At 41.8% G+C, this 20,046-nt stretch overlaps 1 protein-coding gene across 1 annotated transcript in view; it reads right to left on the reverse strand.

Annotated features, from left to right (window-relative positions):
- Window positions 1-5,046: 5,046 nt before the first annotated feature.
- gnaz (guanine nucleotide binding protein (G protein), alpha z polypeptide) overlaps window positions 5,047-20,046 on the reverse strand; it is a 32,354-nt gene continuing 17,354 nt past the window's right edge. Inside the window, exon 3 of the mRNA XM_008290015.1 lies at window positions 5,047-7,246. Within this exon, the coding sequence (XP_008288237.1) occupies window positions 6,902-7,246 (345 nt within the window). The 3' untranslated portion in view covers window positions 5,047-6,901. The remainder of the gene's footprint in view (window positions 7,247-20,046) is intronic.

A 20,046-nucleotide genomic window follows, 5' to 3' on the forward strand; every position in this document is an offset into this window, starting at 1 on the left:
GCAAATTGTTGCTGAAGAGGGAGAAGTCTAGCGTGACCTGCTCAGCCTGCTGCCGGTGCAACCCAACCCTGTGGAAGAAGAAGAAGAAAATAGACAGATTGATGGAGTGTGATGATATCCTTCTGGCTTTCCATCGGTTTCCTTTTCAAACAGTACTCAGGTGTTCATAACTCAAGTAAATCCAAGTTCGTGGTAAACCAGAGAGCGGTGCAAGAAAATAAATCTGGACATCAGAAGCTTGTTGAACCTTGATCGTGGAAATTGGATTTTTTTTTTTTTTGTACCAATGGATTTCAGCGTATGAACCCAGGTGTGACCCAAGCCTCAGGATAGTTTTTACAGTGTGATTCGGTCTATATTAACCGGCCGCGTGCCATCACACCCAAACTGCTGCGGAGTGAAATACGGTTTTATACCCTTTGCTTCAGCAGAGGAATGTTGGCGCGCGTCTTCATCTGATTCCTAAAAGCACCGTGACATGGAGCTGATCGAGGCTTTAGGCATCATCGCTGGCCTCTCAGGTCTCTTTTTTTAGTACGTCCAGGCTTCGGCAGAGAGTTTTGCTTCTCACAGCAGCACAACAAATACTGCTGCCTTGTTAGGAGAAACGCCGTTCTGCTGTTTGTGACGTTAAAAGAGAGTCTTAAGCTGACCCGATTACAGGAGCATGAAGGGCCCATCGGAGAACAAGAGTGAGTCCACGGAGCAACGCTAAAGACGGACGTGATGTTTTCTGTATATAGACATACAGCTAGCACAGGGCTCACATGCTAATCTGTCTGCAGGGCCTGTAGTCTTTGGGAATATCTGGCTGGCACAGGAAGAGGGCAACAGCAGAGCCCGGAAAGACGGCCTGGAGCATGGAGTAAACTGTGGTAAATAATTGTAGGATTTCAGTAAATCCCCGCAGCAGGTTGTTTTCCTGTGTATTATCAGAGCAGCACGGCTTCAGGAATGGCAGCCTTGTTCAGTCATCGCTCGCTCTCTGGTTGAATTTAGGAAGATGTCACACTTTGGTCGACGACAGTAACTACATGCTAGAAACTTGGTTGAGTTTAGGCACCAAAATGACTTGATTGGGGTTTGAAAAAATGTCAGATTGGGTTAAAATTTGACCCTTTCTAAAGCTTCTCCCCAATTTTCTGGGTTCCCGCGGTGATGAGTCCGACTCCATCTAATAAGTTTGGTTGGCTGAAACATAGCGACAGTAAAGAAATCTTTATTAGTGTTTGGCAGAATTTTCCTTTTTCACCTTTTTCCCGAAAAGCACATTTAAGAAAGCAGTTTAACTGAATGGGAGCTCACAGCTGGAATAATTCTGTTTGTTTGTTACCCACTTGCAGAGTCTTTTTTTAAGTGCACACAGAGAACGAGAACAGAGTAAAAAAAAAAACCAGAACATTTGCTGAATTGTGATTTCAAAAAACTGTATTGGAATAAAATCTCATACTCCACCTTTAAGAACTGGTACGTGACAACTGGCAGCGGAAGTAGACGGATAGGAAGGTCCTCCTGAAACGCAATGTTTGTGTGATGTCACTGTGTAATCCATCGTCCTCTGTACATCGACATGAGGAGGTATTTGTGTGATAGAGTCCGACTGATGAATCCTGATTTTGTTTTCCGATGCTGATTTTTTGATTTTTTTTTCTTTTATGTGAGATTTACATCCACTGCATCCAACACAGCAGGATATTTCTGTTCTGTGAACCGAACACTCTGAAACGTTTTGGAATTTGTGAAGCAGTTCGTTATGACTCTTCATGTGGTCGTAGTGACGTGTAAGAACATGTGGCCTTTGCACCAGGAGGGTACAGGACACTCAGTCTATCCGTTAATCAATCAATAAGTTGTCATGAAATGTAGGATTCATGGTGCACAGACAATGCATCCTGCTGACGTCCTTGAGCACCTTTTATCCATCCATCCATCATCTATACACCGTTTAATCCTCACTAGGGTCGTGGGGGGCTGGAGTCTATCCCAGATGACTCAGGGTGAAGGCAGGTTCACCTGGACAGGTCACCAGTCTATCACAGGGCTACACTTAGAGACAGACAACCAAGCACACTCACATTCTCAGACAATTTAGAATCACCAATTAACCTCAGCATGTTTTTGGACTGTGTGGGAGGAAGCTGGAGAACCCGGAGAGAACCCACGCTGCACGGGGAGAACATGGAGACTCCACACAGAAAGATCACGGGTGTCCTCACCGGGATGCGAACTGGTGACTTTCTAGCTGTGAGGCGACGGTGGTAACCACTGCTCCACCGTGCAGCCCTGAGCATAAATGAGGTTCACATTTATGTTTGGAGTGAAACAACTTGGTGCACAAATGTATGACCCCGACCACGATGCATTGATCTTGCATTCGTCATCATTGATAAATACCACTATTTAAATGACATATAATGCATTTTTATTTATATTTCTTCTTATTTTATTTGCATCTACAACTGCTGCAGTAGGTACAAGTCCAGTTTCTGGATTAATGAAACGATGAACAGCAGGGACTGCTGGAGAAAAGCTTGACGGCAGCTTATAATAGATGTCACATGGGTCAAGAGGTTTCGTGAGGACAGCAGTGCCTCTAACTGACTCAAAGACAGATGGTTCACAGCCAGATGTCAGGGAGGGGTTGATGATATTCGTTAGGAAGCCGAGCAGATCAGCAGAAATTGTCCCGGACAGGGAGAAGGGAGCGGGTTCAAGGGGGCAGAAGTTAAGTCTGCTCATGGGATTTTTTCAGGACTTCATTTAAAATTGGTTGAGAGAGACATTAAGCTCATGTTAGAGGGGTCAGAGGAGGAGACAGTGACCAAAGGTTAGCCTGGAGAATGAGCCTCGGCTGTCGCCACTCTTTTTGTGAAGCCGACAGAGGAAGGGAGGAGGGAGCCGGGCAGCACCGAGAGCAGCGCAAAGGATCCACTCGCCTCCGCGGGCCAGACGCTGAAGACTGGATTTAAAGTGGTAAATGGCAGATTTACCGACAGATAGAGGCAAAGAAAGGAGGAGATGAGATACTCAGACTCTTCCAAGAAAGCCAGACTTGTGGAATTTTCCCGCAGCTGCCTGAAGCGTTGTCCATTTGATTCGCTCGGTAGTTTTACAGCCAAAGAGCAGGTGGGAGCAGCTTAGAGGAAAAGGGGAGAAGGTCCTGCAGGGATAAGAGGGCAGGAATAAATGCGGAGGTCGCCGAGGAGACACAGGAAGGAGTCGGCTGGAGGGAGTAGCGAGGGGTGAGCTGAGGACAGGAGGAGGCCGAGGAATCACAAGACATACCTGGCGGTGACGGAGTGAAGAAAACCAGTTCGGAAGGGGTTCTGGAGAGGGAAACAAGTGCTGGTCAACAACATGGGAAGGGTCAAGAGGGGCTACTGGCGAGGGCCTTATTCTCCTTCTCTGTCTTTGTTTCTTTGAGGGGGGAAAAAAAAAAAGATTGAGGAAGCCCACAAATAGACAGGGTCGTGGAACATGCCAGGGATTATAGATATTTATTGTTCCAGAGCTGTCATTGTAGGGCCAAGACTCTCTGTTTGTGCCGGTGGTTGTTTGTGAACTACTTATATTTTTAGAAATTCCCTAAATCCTTTTTCCTTATTATACGTCGGACGTCTCAATACTTCAGTCTGGCTTAAGTTTTACATCTACGGACAAAAAAAGAGAGAAGTATTTCTGATTCTGGCTGAACGTCAACAAGCTTTTGTTACGAGCCAATCAAACCAAACTGCATCTATCGCTTCGTTATTAAAAAAAAAGAACACATCCAATCACATGTCGCCGTCATCGCTGCTGTTTGTCTGATTCATTCCTTTACAATTAGCTTCATGCCATGTGAACCATTTCTAACATAATGTGCTCCATGAATGTTTTAGTGTTGCTATAAATTCCACAAAACTCCATTAAACCCAAGAGAGATATCGGATTTTTCTTTTTTTGGTGGAAAGTTGTAGGAAGAAACTTTTTTCCACATCTGTCTCAATATATATATCTATAGTGAGACAGATGTGGAAAAAGCTTCTTATAGCACATTTCCAGCCTCCCCTGTGTGACTTCACCATCAGCTGTTTGGCACCACCTTGTGACAAAGCGATCCAGACTGCCGCCCAGACTCCTCCTAAATTTAAGCCTCCCCCCTCTAATTCATTTAAACAAATAAATATTCTGCATTTTTTTCCCCCTCTGATGTGTTTTTTGCAGCTACTTTTCCCATTCTGTAACTCGGTCATTTTTATAGTTGGCATTGACTCGCACCACATGACGGTCATAAGGCAGGATTTCAACACAACTCTCTCTTCTTGGGAGTGAATTTTATTTACGTTCGTGCTTCTAAACAGATTCCCACTGTTGTGTGAATCAAACCGTTAAAAAGGAGTATCCCTGTGACCTGAAGGACGTTTTTCCACACGTCGATGTGAATAAAGATAAAAACGAGATTACAGATTATGAATGAACAGGTCTTTTTAATGTGCGATCCCACGTATTAATGGTTAAATAATGTTTAAACTTAAACATATTCACAGCAAGAGAGCACAGAAATGTTTAATACTCATCCTCTTGCTGTAGGTTTGGTCGTAGCCACTGTAATATTCAATAATTTAGAGAACAGATTTACAGCGTGGTACATGTTCTAAATGAATCCTGTGAGATTGAGCTCTTAAAAGACAAAAAAAAAAAAAATGACCGGTGGACTCTTGACGGATCTATTAGCAGTGAACTCACTAATTACACTGGAATCTGTACCAGAGGCGACCCGTCACACATGGGCCCGGTTCATTCAGGAGTAATTTCATTTCACATTTCATGTCCGAATTCTTCGTGCCTCAGTGGCTTCATTGTACGCGGAGGACAAACACTGTTTTATGTCATGATTTTGGAACCAAAGGATTCTGGACAGGACGTTCCAGGTTGCAAATAATTTGATGCAGCGTAGTTATGAAAGAAGAAGAAGAAAGAAAGACGGAGGGCCTGAAGCAGCAGCCGGTCCGCTGTCCGGCCCTCAAGCACCGTTGAGACAATCAGCACCCAAAAACACATTTACTACACCGTCAAAATTTGCATAAGTTGTTTTATTCATAGTTATTGTCCTTTTTTATATTTCTTTTTTTTTTTCTTTTTCATTGTTTTGTCTTTTGTTGAAGTGGACATCCCGTAAAGTCAAGCCTGAAGCCCTTGGCTGAGTTGTTCTCTGAACTGAAAAGAAAGGGTAAGAGGAGGAGCGGAGTGGGATTTGTCTTTTTTTTTCTTTTTTTTTTACCTCCTCTATCTCTCACTCTCTCTTTATCTCACTCGCAGTATCCCAACTCAACCTTTATTTTCATTTGTTTGAACAAACAGTGTACCTTACAGTATATTTACACATCATACTGACTGACTGTTTAACAATTTCCACTTAGATAATGCAAGGAAGATTGAACTCTCAAGGTTTGTTTCTTTGTTTTTTTTTTTTCTTCTACAGTCTTGTTCTCCTTTGATCCACTTTCTCCTCTCATGCTAACTTTGTCGTGAGGTTTTTCTTTGTCAGCATTGTCGTCATCATCACCATCATCATCGCCGCCGCTATCATCATCATCTTTTTTCATCATCATCATCATCATAACATTATGATCACCATTATTATATCGATAAAACTCTTTTCAAATAGATTCCTCTCTTGACAACTGTACAATCGTACACAGTGTTTGACTTTTATATATATTTTTGGGAATATATTATTTAAAACCTAGGAAAAGAGAAACCCAAAGAAAATATATTAGTATCCCAAAGTAACAAAATCATGCATGTTTTTTAACGTCCATAAAAACAAAATCAAAAAAACAAAAACAAAAAAAAAAGAAGGTCATGGATGGGATCTGATTTTATTTACAAACTGATCTTGGCACTGTTTTTGTCGTCTCTTGCTGGAAACTGGAATGATCATAAATACTTTTGACTCTGCCGAGCGTAACATACTCCTGGTATTATAAGTCAGTGTCCTGCTGTAAAAGGCAGGTTGGAGAGACATGTTCTTTTTTCTTATTTTTTTTAAAGCACAAAAAGATTAAAGAAAGAAAGAAGGGAGGAGGGAGGAAGGACAACATCAGAGGGTCGACCAGGGGACAGAACAGAAATCAGTGTGTAGAAAACGTATTTCACTTCAACTTTAGACGGTGGCAGTTTCCTCTTTTTAGGCAGAAACCCTGTGACATCATGTCTAATGACTTCTTCTCCCCCCTCCCCACCCACCCACCCAGGAATACAGGCTCTCATCAGGTGCACTCACTGTTTACTACTGTTTGGGTGAAAATCCAAAAAGAGAACATTGATTCTGTCAAAATTATTATTATTATCTTTTTTTTTTTTTTTTCCTTTTTCTTTTTTATAAAGCAGCATTAATTGACTCAGGCAAATAAAAGAAAGGAGACAAAAGTAACTGAAAACCGCCAGTACAGACCTATTATCAGTCTCAGGTTTGGCAGGCAGGTCGGGGGGGTAGCTGTCTAAAATTTCCAGTGTTGCCTCGTCAAACAAGTGCTTGACTGTTGATCCAAAGATCTTGTGTGTGAACAAACAATAAGGATCAGTGTGTGTGTGTATATGTGTGTATGTGTGTGTGTGTGTTTGGGTGTCTCTGCATACTCATATTCAGTGCAAACACGTAGGGTTAAAAAATCCCGTCTTCACCATCAGCTCTGCTGCTTCCATAGAAACAGTTGGATCTACAGTATCGTCCGTCCCTGACCGCCTCATTTGCTTCCCAGTTCTCTGTTGCACCTCTTCAAAGAGATAAACCAGCAGGCAGACTGACATGCCTCCGTTTATCCAGCCTGACGACGGGCCGACTGCTGCCAAGCGGCCCCCCGCTTTAACCCCCAGCCCACCACCCGCCACCCCACCCGCTCCCAACCAGCGTCAGGTCCTAGCATAGCCCAATGTACTTCAGATTGTTCTGGATGATCACGTCCGTGACAGCGTCGAACACAAACTGGATGTTGCTGGTGTCAGTGGCACAGGTGAAGTGCGAATAGATCTCCTTGGTCTCCTTGTTGCGGTTGAGGTCCTCGAACTGCCGCTGCACGTAGACGGCCGCCTCCTCGTAGGTGTTCTGACCTTTGTAGTCGGGGAAGCACACTGTCAGGGGAATGCGTTTTATCTTCTCGGCCAACAGGTCCTTCTTGTTGAGGAAGAGGATGAGCGACGTGTTGGTGAACCAGTTGTTGTTGCAGATGGAGTCGAACAGACGCAAGCTCTCGGCCATGCGGCTCTGTGGGCAAAGAGGAAGGAAATGAAACAGAAATGGAGATCAGAGCAATATTATCTGAAGCACTGTGAGCTGGAAAAACAGGATTTTTCTTTTACAACAGCAACAATATGACACAACTCTTCCAGTTGAGACACTATTGGAGTGGTTTCACCATCATACCTGCTCAATAATTCTCTTAATATTAACCATAAATGCAAATTTAACTTCTGTTTTTATTTCCTCATAGAGTTTGCCTCTGACTGGCAGCTTACTCTACATTTTTAAACTTCCTATTTGTGCCAATCACTGGAAAATAATAAGAAATCAGCCTCTTAGGGGAAAAAAATACATGTTTTATGGTTGGTGGAATATCATAATAGGAAGAAACTTGGACATTTCTTGATCAAATTTGCACCATCATATAATTAGTTTGTGTTATTCTGTCAGAGCAAAGTTGTACCATTTAAGACAACAAGTACATATTAAGAGTTAATTTGCAAAAACAGATAACTCCATCTTCACAAACCTTCAGAAAACCCATTTTTTCCATCGTCTACCTGAGACAATATCAATCAAACTTAATTTATCTCTGTTTTTGTCATTTCTACCGAGTCAAACCCACTCAGCTTCAGTTTTACTGATATTATCTCAAGAAAACAGCAAAAAAATAAGTTTTCTGAAAGTCTACAAAAATTGAGTTATCTGCTTTTGCAAATGAACTCTTCATATCAATAAGCTGTCAAATGTTCAGGACTGTAGTTGTGTTATTTCTCAAGTTATGGCACCTCAAACATTGCCTCAAAGATTGACGAAGAAGAAAACAATATGAAAATTTTTTAACCAAAAACACTATGTATTACTGACGACCCCAGAGTTTACACACGGTCAACCCAATCAATATTCACCACTTTTTTAAAAAATCAGTCAAATTGAAGGTGGTCGGGTGTAAATCTTTTTTAAAATGTGGTGAATTGACGCTGCAGTATTTACCAAAACCAAACTATTCAAACTAGAAAATGAACAAAATTTGTCAGGTTGCACCAATAGTCCAGCAGGAAAACAAAGACAAGATAAGAGGAGGTGTAAAACCCGCATCACAGATCTCCACCAGTCTAACCGAAGCTACGACTTCTGTGTTGTGTCAACAGAGGCTCAAGACAAAGACCGACGTTTGAACTTTCACATTCTCCTCTAAAAATTTAACTCCTTTGCAGCTTTCTCCACGATCAGTCCCAGAAGTTTCATCCATCCCTGTCACTAAATACTCTGATGTGTGGAGTGATTATCGTTTGAACATCTGAGTGTCTCCCGTGCAGGTTTTGGTGTGTGTACACTGACGACAAACAGCTGTAACCTTAAATAGTTTCTCATAACGCTTCTAAAAGCTTATAGAAGCAACGCTGACTCCTTCCACCCGCCGCCTGCCTCGACGCTATTATGATGAATTTGCTTAAAATATTCTTTTATTCTTCTTCTTCTCCTTCCAGTGCACCATAACAGTTCAGACTCTATAATAATGTTTTCACCTTCAGCTATTATGTTCAATAAATAAAATGTCTGAGCGCCTCCAAATGTGGGTGAATTATCATTTACAGCCCTAAGACCACGTTAGGTGTCACATTTATTTTTCTCCAGAGTTGGGTGCAAATTTATTCCACAACCGGCTGATGGAAATCACTGATGCCTGCCTGCCATGTCCTGCAGACACATTAGTCATGAGTTACAGTACGGGGTGAAGCACAAGAGGAGCAGCAGCGAAGCTTCACTGACAGGGGAAAAAAAAAAAACAGAACAATGTGACCGGCATCAAACCACAACTTTAATTTTATGTAACTGCTTTAATATTTGATTTCCCACATTTATTTTTGCAGATAGAGAAGGAAAAAAGAAAAATCAGTGAATATTCTTGCGTCTATACGTGCTCGTCTTCCTTACGCTTTTGCGCTCATGTGATGTGGAATGTATAACACAAAACAAAGAGAAAAGAAAGTTGATCCGCTCATGGCAGCTGCTGGCATCTGGCGAGTGGCCAGCAGCTTGTGACTGCAAGGTTGTCAGATGGAAGGGCTGCTGTTTAAAAGGTTACAGAAACAACACGATGCTCTGAGCAAATCACAAGATCTGCTCAGCATGAAAAAAAAAAAAAAAGGACACTGAGGGGAACGGCCAGGGATTAGACAATCGCTGCGCAGATTCAAAGTAAACCCTGATTACTCGGTAGTGTGAGTGCAGTATTTTTGGATAATGATGAAAAAGGCTGCAGTTATGAGAAGCCAGAGTTGCATGTGGCCTTTGGACATCGCCCAAAACGTGCTCTTAAGGCAGCTGAGACAGGGCGGAAAGCATGAGTGCATCATTTATGCACGTAAACACTGCTTCTTTATAGCGGTTTCTTCATAAAAATCAAATGCTTTCACGGGAAAGAAATGACACTTTAACGGCAAAACAAACCAGAAGTGTTATTGGAGAAGGAAAAATTTAACAAAATAGCTTCTAATAAATGCATCGCTGAAGGGGAGCGAAGGTTTCCAGAAAACAAGAAGAACATATTGAGGTCTGTTGAACCACAAGAGCTGCAAACTAAATACTGTTTAGATGTTCTCCTCCCCAAAAAAAAGACTATTGTCCTATTAAAAAATTAGCTAATTGTTTAAACAAATACAAAGAGACACCGCAGGAAGAAGAAGAAGGGAATAATGTGGGGTTTTGTTGGACTGTGCTCAGTGGTGAAGCCTTAAAATGGCTCTTTCTTTATCCATATGTCTTCCTTTCTGGTCCCATTGTCTCACAAGACTGAAACACAAGCTCTCTCTTCTCTGTAAGAATGCCTCCTCAGGGGGAGAGAGACCAAGCCCTAAACATTATATATGTTTGACCTCACTCCTCCTCTTATTTCCAAAAAAAAAAAAAAGAAAGAAAGCCCAGCTGCTGTGGGAAGAGGCAGCTGAGGGAGTCTCTGTCGTCACCTGGACACTAAAGTACAGTAAAGGAGGGAGGATGGGTGCTGCTGGTGGCACCCAGGGGCAATAAAGCATGCAGACCCCCTTCCTTTGCTTCAAACACCCACTGATTCACACACACACACACACACACACTCTGCTTTCCCCCCTCACCTCCTCCTGTCAGAGGACTCGAGAGAGGCGCAGGCCTTAATTAAGCTTAAGTATTAATGAGGAAGTTCATCACAGTGTCATTGCTTTGTTTCCCATAAATACGAGTCATTTAAGCGCGCAGCCGTCCCTCCGTTATTCATTAAGCTTCGTTTTAAATGTCACCGCCGTACAAGACGGGTCGCTTTGCATTTATCTGCCCAGATGATTTTTCCATGTCACCCTGGTTTTTTTTTTTTCCTGCTGTACCTGAGAATTGCATTATTCAGGCTGCTCGCTTTCTGTTTTCCCTCTCTGTTTAATTACTAATGTCTTTACTGTGGGCAGCAACACTGCAGGGTGCAGACGTGAAAACAAGCAAACACACATCGGAGGTGTTCGCAGCGTTATCCGTCTGCTGGAGTCTCTTAAAATGTACGATTTTATACGCGTTTGTCTGTTCGGTGTAGCGTTGGTTGCATTGAGAGTAAAAGACAGAAGTTCACGGGATAATTATGATGTCGATGATCAGTTTATGTATCTACTATATGACAAAAATCAAAAGATGATAATTTAATGTGTATATCAGGTGTAGTAGTTGTAATGTGTAGCACTAAACTGAAATAACATCTTGGTAGAAACCCCAAATCTGGAAAACAAACAAGAAGCTTTAGCAAAAATTATGAAAAATCCAAAATCTAGTTAACAAAGGAAGCGTGTATGTGACTATCTACAACTTGATTGACTGATTTTTGTGTATTCTTGAACAATTTCATTCCATTTTGTGTAAACTTCGTCTTCAAAAACTCCATTATGAAACAATTCAGTTACATCATAGTAATGCCATTTTATAACCCATTAGCCAGTTAAGAGGCCGTGGCTGAGAATATTGCTCAGCGCATGTTTAGACGCTGGTCTGAAACGAATCTGATGGCCGTGTGATTCTGAATAACTGTCAGCGTGATTTAAAGTCACTGAACAGAGCGAACGCTGTTTTACATTCACATCAGTTCATTCACTGTCTCCGCCGTGGCTTGAAGGGAGAAGCACACATGACAAAGTTTGACGTGAAAACATCTAAAAGCGTTAATTAATTTCCAGTCTTCGGTCACGTGAAAGGTAATTAAATCCCGTTGGAGAGATTAATAATTGAAACAATAGGAGCGGAGCTGCAGTCGGTGGATGTTTGGCTGAAACCAGCTTTAGCTACTGTGCTAACCTCATATCTGTGCTTTTCATTTCCACCTCACAGACACACACACAATTCACTGCACTCGCTCAGGCTCAGCTGTTGCATATAAACCTGCACTGCATATTCATAATAACGCATCCACAATCGCTCACACAAGCGCACAATGTGTGCATGCAAATGCACACACACCTCATCTATTCTCTCCAGCGCTGCTGTTTATTGTACAACCCCCCCCCCCTCCCCTGCTCTTCACTCCTTTCCCCTTCTCATCCTCCCCTCCCTAGTCACAGCTCACTGTCAACAGCGCAGGATTAGGAGCATTTGACTGGCCTGTTGCTAAGCAACAGTAACCATGGCAACCGATTCATTATGAAGACAGGGATGGGACAGGGAAAATGCATCAGGGAATGGGTTGATGGGTAAATGTACTGTAATTATTATGGTGTATTTTCTGTCTGGTGTGAGTTGGTGCATTGAAACTGAACCTTTGTCGTCTTGGTTGGAGAATTTTTGTGGCTTTTTTGCTCTTTTGTGTCAATGCAGGAAGCTTTGAAGACTGACATCACTGATATTCACACACAACAAGGCGTCGTTATAAAGCGGCACCTTTTCCTCTTTGAAGCAAGTGAAACTTTTTTGTTCACACACACTGAGCGCTGTGGAGCCACGAATCAGAGGTCACCACACACACACACAGAAACCAATGAATGTCTCACCATTATAAGACTGACTGATATTTCCAACGTGCACCGAGCTTTGCTGCATTTGGATGCACCATTAAACATCCACAATCAGTCCTGTTGTGCTGTTTTTCATGAGATAAAGCCTTCATTCAAACATGTTAACGTCAAAGCATCGTGCTGCTGCGGTTTGCAGACGCACAACTTGGACTCAGAAATAAGTGAGTCAGAGTTGCACTTGAACAGAAATCGATGAGTCACCTCTGGTCTGAAAAGTTCAATCAAGGGCTTTGTGGTGCTAAAGGGTCATTTCATTATGAAACGAAGCCGTCAATTAACTGTTTCATGCGTACGATAAAGAAAGCATTGCACTCAATCACTCAGCTGTTGATCTTCTTAACAGATTTAAAGGTTAAATATTATCCAAACAGGACTTAAAGTTAGAACGTATTGATGATTCTAGTACAAGAGACATCATTTAGCAAATAGCAAAACAGCTTTTCTGCAAATGTAATCAGCATTTCTGGGATTCTACCTCATTATAGGTTTAAACAAACACATGTGACTTAGGTCATGCCGTCACAGTGGCTCCTATTATGGCCTCAGCTGCTAAATCTAGTTTGTGTATTGCGCAATCTAATAACTAAATTCATGCCAGACTTTTATAACTTCAGTATCTTTTTAAAAGTTGAAGTTGGGACATCGTCTTATCTTGCAAAATGCTCAGTAAAGGATGTGGTGTTTGCTTCTTATCTGAAAAATCTTCTGAGTTTACTCAACAGTCTCGTTTCTGCACAAGCTAACAGACGGAAAATATGACTGTCATATTCTTGGAAATATGCTCGTGTTTCCCCTGAACGCTGTTTAATATTCTGTTTTCAGACAGCTTTTGTACTATAGCTGATTGCTATCAGATTATCTTTCAGAATTGCTGCTGCACTAATGCTGCGGCCTGATGATCTTGTAGATGTATCGGGGCGTGGCGTGTGCTATACGGCCGGCTTTTGTGTTCTAGTTCCTCCATTTTACCCCACTGTGTACTCGATGTAGATGTAATTTCACACATATATACTACGCGAGTGTTCAAAGAAAGTGCATCACGTAGGAATTTCACATTTCTAACTTTTCCCCCCTCGTGGTAGATTGCATTAATGACTAAAAATATAAGGAAAATATTTATTAAAACTCATATTAAAGCATTTGTCTCCCCTAATTCTGGCAGGTGCATGAAAAATATTCCAAAATACACAACATTTATGCCTGGAATGGTATCAGAAGCTCTCAAGTTGCTTCACTTTGTCACTCTGGGTGGAAAGCAAGTGTGATAAGTTCACAAGGCGCCGTCCTGACACATGACAGCGTGGTTATGTAACCGAAGGCACGTAGCAGCTGATGCAAAGTTATTACTTACGCGTGTCAATCTTATCTGATGCCGCCTGATCTAGAAATCGTGCCGTATAACGAGGTTGTTCACACCACAGTCTTACCCAGATCTTAATGGATGTTGCAGCTTCTTTGATACCAGTTTATGTGGAACAAAGTGTCGACATAAAGTCAGTTATAAGAACACCCACAGAGTAAAGAAATTAGATAAGAAAAAGTCTGCTATTTGCATGTCTGGCTTCACATGTGCATTCATATCTCTCACATCCCTCATTTGATTATAATTCAACCACATTTGCTTTGAAGTCATAAATGTCAGGTTTCGGTTGGTTTGCCATCAACATCGACATAGCGTGGATCTGCACTTGTTGATTTAAGCATGTTGAACCCCACCATTTTCAGCTTATTGATAATATTTGCCACTTTTGACAGAGGTATAGCTTGGCTCTATACTGGTCGATGCTTCTCTCTTTGATTAATATGATTTCTTAGCAAGTTTTGTTTGTCCTCTCTTAGTATTGTGGCAGTAGCTTCCTCTGAATACTCTTATGGGAGTACAAAAATATATGGGAAACATTTGCCATAGAATGCTCTCATCAATACTTTGACAGATTAATTTCTTTCGCTTGTGCAATATTGTCAAAATCCAGAAAATCCGGTCTCGGAGTGATGCTGAAGAAACAGTCGATGCGTTTCTAGGCTGGACTACTGTGATTTCCTACTATCAGGATTTCCCAATAACTCTCTGATCTGATCAGAAACGCTGCAGCCAGAGTTCTGACAGGAACCAACAAGATAAATCATATCTCTCCCCGTCGTAGTTTCTCTCCACTGGCTTCCTGTAGAATCCAGGATAATATTTAAAATCCTTCTCCTGACATGGAAAGCTCTTAATGACCAAACTCCATCATATCGTAAAGACTCTATCGTCCCAATAGAGCAGAGTGCAGGTTTACTTGTGGTTATACCAGAAGGCAGATATCAGGCTCCTCTACTCCAGAGGCAGAAACCCGCTCTGCTTTTACGATTAAGGCTTTCTTTTTGATAAATTTATCAAATGACTGTGACCCATCCTTGAGTTAGGCTGCTGTAGGTTCAGAGATTTCCCATGATGCACCGAGCAGCTCTCCTCTCCCCTCAGTAAATTGAAACACCACTATTGCACACCATTAGCTTCGTGTCTTCTCTCTCCTGTGGTTTGGGCTTTGTTCTCTCTGCAGGTGTCTCTGCCTCCGGAGCCTCACCAACCTCCACCTATCATCGCTTTCACTCTCTCCTTTAACCTCACCCCAGCCAGTCGAAGCAGACGGCCGTCCTCCCTGAGCCCGGATCTGCTGAAGGTTTCTTCCCACTAAAAGGGAGTTTTTTTTCCTTCTTTACATTTGTCGGGTTTCTCTCTGTAATATAATCTTGTGACGCCTTTGCTTTACCATGTGAGCTTCCCTGAGATGACTGTGAATAGAAATGAAACTGAACTGAAATGAATTGATGTGGCTCGGCGATAACAACAGACCGACAGCGACAGTCTGTTCCGGATGTGCCCCACCTCTCAGCGATTACATACTCGGATAGGTCCTAACCTCTCAATTATAATCTCAAGAAAAGCATGAATATTCATTAAAAGGAACGTAGGAAAAGAGCGCGAGCAAGTGTGAAGAAGTGAAGACATGTGAATCCTCCAGCTAGAGAACAACGCCGTGCAGCTCAGACACCCCTGCAGCGATAACACAGAGGACGATATCGGAAACACATTCGAATCTAAAATGTGCCACCTACTCCGTGCTGATGCGGTTAATGGGAGCACAAAGGCAGGCTATTTGTGGAGAGGTTTCACCTGAATCAGATAAGGCAGCATCCCAGAGCCTGGCCTCTGGAAACAGTTAATGCCACAACTTCTAATTCACAACTTTACCAAGGAGCAAACGTCCTGACGAATCGTAGCTTTCTGTGTGAAACTGTAAAGGTAGTGAGCCACACAACCCATTCATAAAAACACATATTTGCAGAAATCTTATTCACTCCAGAGGAAAAACGGTTACATGAGCTGAGGCCTTGCACTGTGAAATGAAATCTGTAACTCACTCCTCTTGGCTCATATACACTACGAGAGGCCACTGTTTCAGGTACTTTGCAGCTCTTACTTTTCTTCTTCTTCTTCCGTCTCTGAATAATAAAAGTTGTTTTTTTCTCGCACCACTTAACTCCCATTGCTACACAGTGCCTGCACAATCTGCTAATTCTCACAGGTACAACCTCACACGTTATTCAGTGAACTCAATTAACACCATACTGCATTTTCTCCTCATGACTTTATTTTTAACCTATAAAACTAATTGATTTCATGTTCCGGCCTGGCACCGCGTACACCCTGTTTTATCCGGGTAACCCGCGAATTATCAGGCCAGTTCGGTTGCAGCGACGACAAAGTTTCCCCTGGCTCCGGCTATTTCTGGAGTTGACTGTAAGACATCAAGGTGAACATGGATACAGGAATCCCTTCAGGGAAAATAAAATCACGCTGTTGAAGGAAGAAGTTTTTAAAAACGCCATTGTTGATCTTCCATTATCACAGAGGCTTTTAAACAAGCAATAACCGCCCAACTTTTTCAAAACACTCCGATAAGAACGTGGATGTGCTACGGATAGGAAATCCTTCAAATTCCAAAACCGTGCAGAGGAGATAGCAAACGCTCTCTTCATTTAGACAGACTTAAAATAACTTTGATTGTTGCTACATTAAAACAAAGTGAATGCATTCCATCATTTAAAAAAGAAATAAATCAGTCCAGTCAAGATAAGGACAATTTATAGCAGGCTTTCCAAACTGTTTATCATGCGAAGCTGAACGGGATGAAAAGGAATTACAGTATGTGGTCGTGTTATTTTTGGTGCTTTATAGACTGAGCTACATTTAAATTCCAGCGTTTGCATTATGTGAGAAATTTCCCAATTACAAAATCAAACAACAGCAGTAACGTAAGCTGTTTGCATTTTCTGTGAGACACTTGCACATGTGCAGTAAAAGTACTGATACCTTGAGGCAAAAAGACTCGATTACAAGCAAAAGTCCTTCAAGAAAAACCATACAAGTTGAAGCAGGAGAATGTAGTTTAAATACTAAAGTCAAATTAGTGGTTCGATTCCTCTGATTGATTTATTGTAATACAGTCGTGACTCGATAATCCGACACTAAATGTAAAACCTTCTTTTATGTCTGATATCAAGGCTGTCGGATTGTCAAGACAGAGGTCCAGATACGAGGAGAGCTTGATGCTGGAAGGCCCATTTGTTAATATTTATTGTTTATAGTTGTTAAAGTAGGGCTGGTCCAATAGCACTTTCTGAACTCTGCATATTTGGGCCCAATTAATGATGAATATCAGAATATTCTGCGTGGTTGGGGGGCACTTCCACCCCGGGGGAGTGGAAGTGGCCGGAACACACAGGCACTACTTGGATGCTGATGCTAGTTTAATTAGCGGTCACACTTCTGTTTCCACCAGCAGTGGTGGGGGAATGGCAGATACGCTCCGTGGCCACCATCCGTGCTAACTTCCGTAAACACTGAGCATGCTCACTGCGTGTGACGTCGTTGTGTCCTCTTCTGTGCATGCGAAACACTTTTGGGTCGTATGAAGTTCACACAGCCGATCACATACAAGTCGTATTGAACTGGAAATGTGAAGGAACTCACAAAAAAATCTGATTTCACAAAAATTGAGCATTAAGTCCTGCAGTCTGAACGTAGCCAATCTGTGGGATTGTTCAGTCAGATAATACGCCGTTATCCTGATTGGTGACATAAAATGTCATGTTGGAGTCAGAATCCAAGGCTGTCGGTATGTTAAGACTGTTTTTATGGGTTCCGTTCGTTTTTCCTAAAAACCTGTCAGATAGCAAGGTTTAGGATTGTTAATGGTCGGATTATCAAGTCACGACTGTAAATGAAATCATTTGATTATTCTTTGTGAAGCATCAATGTGTCAGCAGCAGGTTACTATTGTAGCTGCTGCAGGTGGAGCTCGTGTGAACTACTTTATATACAGTTTTTGAAGGACAGCAGATACATATGAGGGGTCATCAGATGCTTGATAAAAGAAGTTCTGACACACAAATTTGTCTTCAGTTTTTGAGCTCTTTCCCTAGTCTTTGACTTTCGGTGAGATCTTGTATTATTTGATTATTTATTGGAATGAAACCAGGTGGAGCTGTTCACTACTTGTACGCATCTGAAATGTGATCCCAACCAGTCAGTGATTTATGGAAGAAGCCTAAACCACTAGTTGCACTGTAATGTGTAAAATATTCATCCTAAAAGTAACTATAGCGGTCAGATAAATGTTGTGGAGTACAATATTTGCCTCTGAAATGTAGTGGAAGTAAAGTACAAGAGGCTCCTCATTGTACATCAGTGCAGCACCTGAGTAAAAATGTACTCAGTTACTTTAAACCAGATTAACAGGAGCGGCAGCTGTCCACAACGATACGGTTTGGATTTGCAAAGTTCAGCGTTAAACAGACCACGTGCTTGTGTAAAGTTTGTAAAAAGAAAAAGAAAAAACTCTGTTCCAAATGGCAGCATAACAAACCTGTTCCAGCACCTGGGACAAAAACTCACAGTGGAATCAATGTGTGTCTCATTGAGATTCAAAAGCAAACTCGTGTCCCATTTCCAGAACCACAGCTAACATTAGCTTCCTCACCTTCCAGCATTGCCCTGCATGACAAGGAAGTTTATTTTACACTGGGAAGAGGCATGGCGCTATTGATGCACAATGCTAAGTGCAAGTAAAATAATAGGTGTTGCTGTTTTTATTCTTGTTTCTGGGGAGGAGCATGTAGGTTAAATCGGGAAAATGTCCAGAAAAAATCCAAGATTGACATCAAGAATCATCCTGTTTTCCTGTGACAGTTTCAAAATATGGTGAAAATTAACACATCAGTACAATAAATCTAATCAAAGCTCAGTGTATGGCATTATCATGTCACAATCAGGCAGTCTCCTCTACAGTAGAGAACATCATGCAACCTCTGACCTCCTTCATGTGAATTATTTTCACATAGAAATTCATTTTTTACTGTCTTAAACTCACAGTCCTGTTCGGCTCAAGGTCCACTTAATAAACCACTTAGTATAATGAAGCTTGTACATTTGTCTCCATTAGACAGCTGGGTGTCAAGGTGTTCATTTGATACGGTCCCAAGGAAACCAAAGAAATGTTAAATGGACAAAAGTAGACATGATGCAATGGATCTCATAAATTATGCAAAGAAGTGCAGCTGAAGCAATTCCCAGTTGTTGCACTCGAAAGTTAATCATCGATGATCTCGTTTCTTTGTTAAAAAAAAATAGTTGGAAGTAATCATCAAACATAGAAACAACTTTTTTTTTGTTTTTGAAGGCATTCCTAATTAGTTTCAAACAGCCACTATGTTCAAAACAACAACAACAACAAAAACATTATAGCCAATTTTTATCTGACACAAACAAAAGAAGAAAAATGAAGTCCCTTTGTGTCCCAGTGTATCTATGTGGCCACACCAGGGCTGTTTGTACTCTGGAAGGGGATGTACAGAGAGGAAATGACACTGCAGAACTGTTTTGTGCTCCACTGGCTTCTCAGAACAGTTAAACCGTTTGTTGTAAATATTACGTGTTCGATAGCATGAACAACTTGCAACCTATTACTGTTATTCACAGCAAGAAGAACAACTAATAGGATAACTGATTCTTTGAAATCGATAATTTAGTTGTGCTTCACAGTCACTTTTTTTTAAAGGAATACTATGCAGGACTTTCCTTTGCAACGTATAGACTCTTACAAAACGGGTATTCCTCCTTCTGGCCCACTGGAAATGTGTGGCAGATTTTCTTTTAGCAGGTGGAGAAGTTCATTAATATTCATGAGGAGAGTGCTACCTGAGTGGCCGGTGATTTACGCATGAGTAATGAATAGCCAATCAAAGACAGAGCGGGACAGATCATGCTTTCTCCATCCGGCGGCGAGAATTTATCTGCAGAGGTTGCTGCTGTCTGCCTGTATCGTCTTACTTTCCTCTTGTTTTGCTGCGTTTGAGGTGTTTCTGGGCTGCGACCTTTGCGCGGTAGGTGTGTAGCCTCCCAGCCAATAACAGGTGAGTTTGAGACTTTATGATAAAAGGTACGACCTGGTGCCAGATCAGAGGCAGACACAGACACAATTAAAGAGGGCTGAAATGCAAGGCAGTCAAAACTCGTTCCAATGGTTGGCTTTTATCTGCTGGCAAGACCAACATGAAGAGCAACACCAAATTCGCGGACTTTGGTACCAGCCTGATAACGTGTTGGTTTTTCAATCACAACAACTGTAACAATCCAACAACAGTAGCTCACAGTGTATGTACGCAGTCAGTTTTGCTTTCAGTCAACATTGTCTTGCATGGTTAGACCGTTCTCTAGCGCTGACACAGCACCATGTAGAACCATCTGACTGCACC

This window comes from Stegastes partitus, unplaced genomic scaffold, assembly GCF_000690725.1.
Source record: "Stegastes partitus isolate 25-593 unplaced genomic scaffold, Stegastes_partitus-1.0.2 Scaffold651, whole genome shotgun sequence".
In the NCBI taxonomy this organism is placed as follows: Eukaryota; Metazoa; Chordata; class Actinopteri; family Pomacentridae; genus Stegastes; species Stegastes partitus.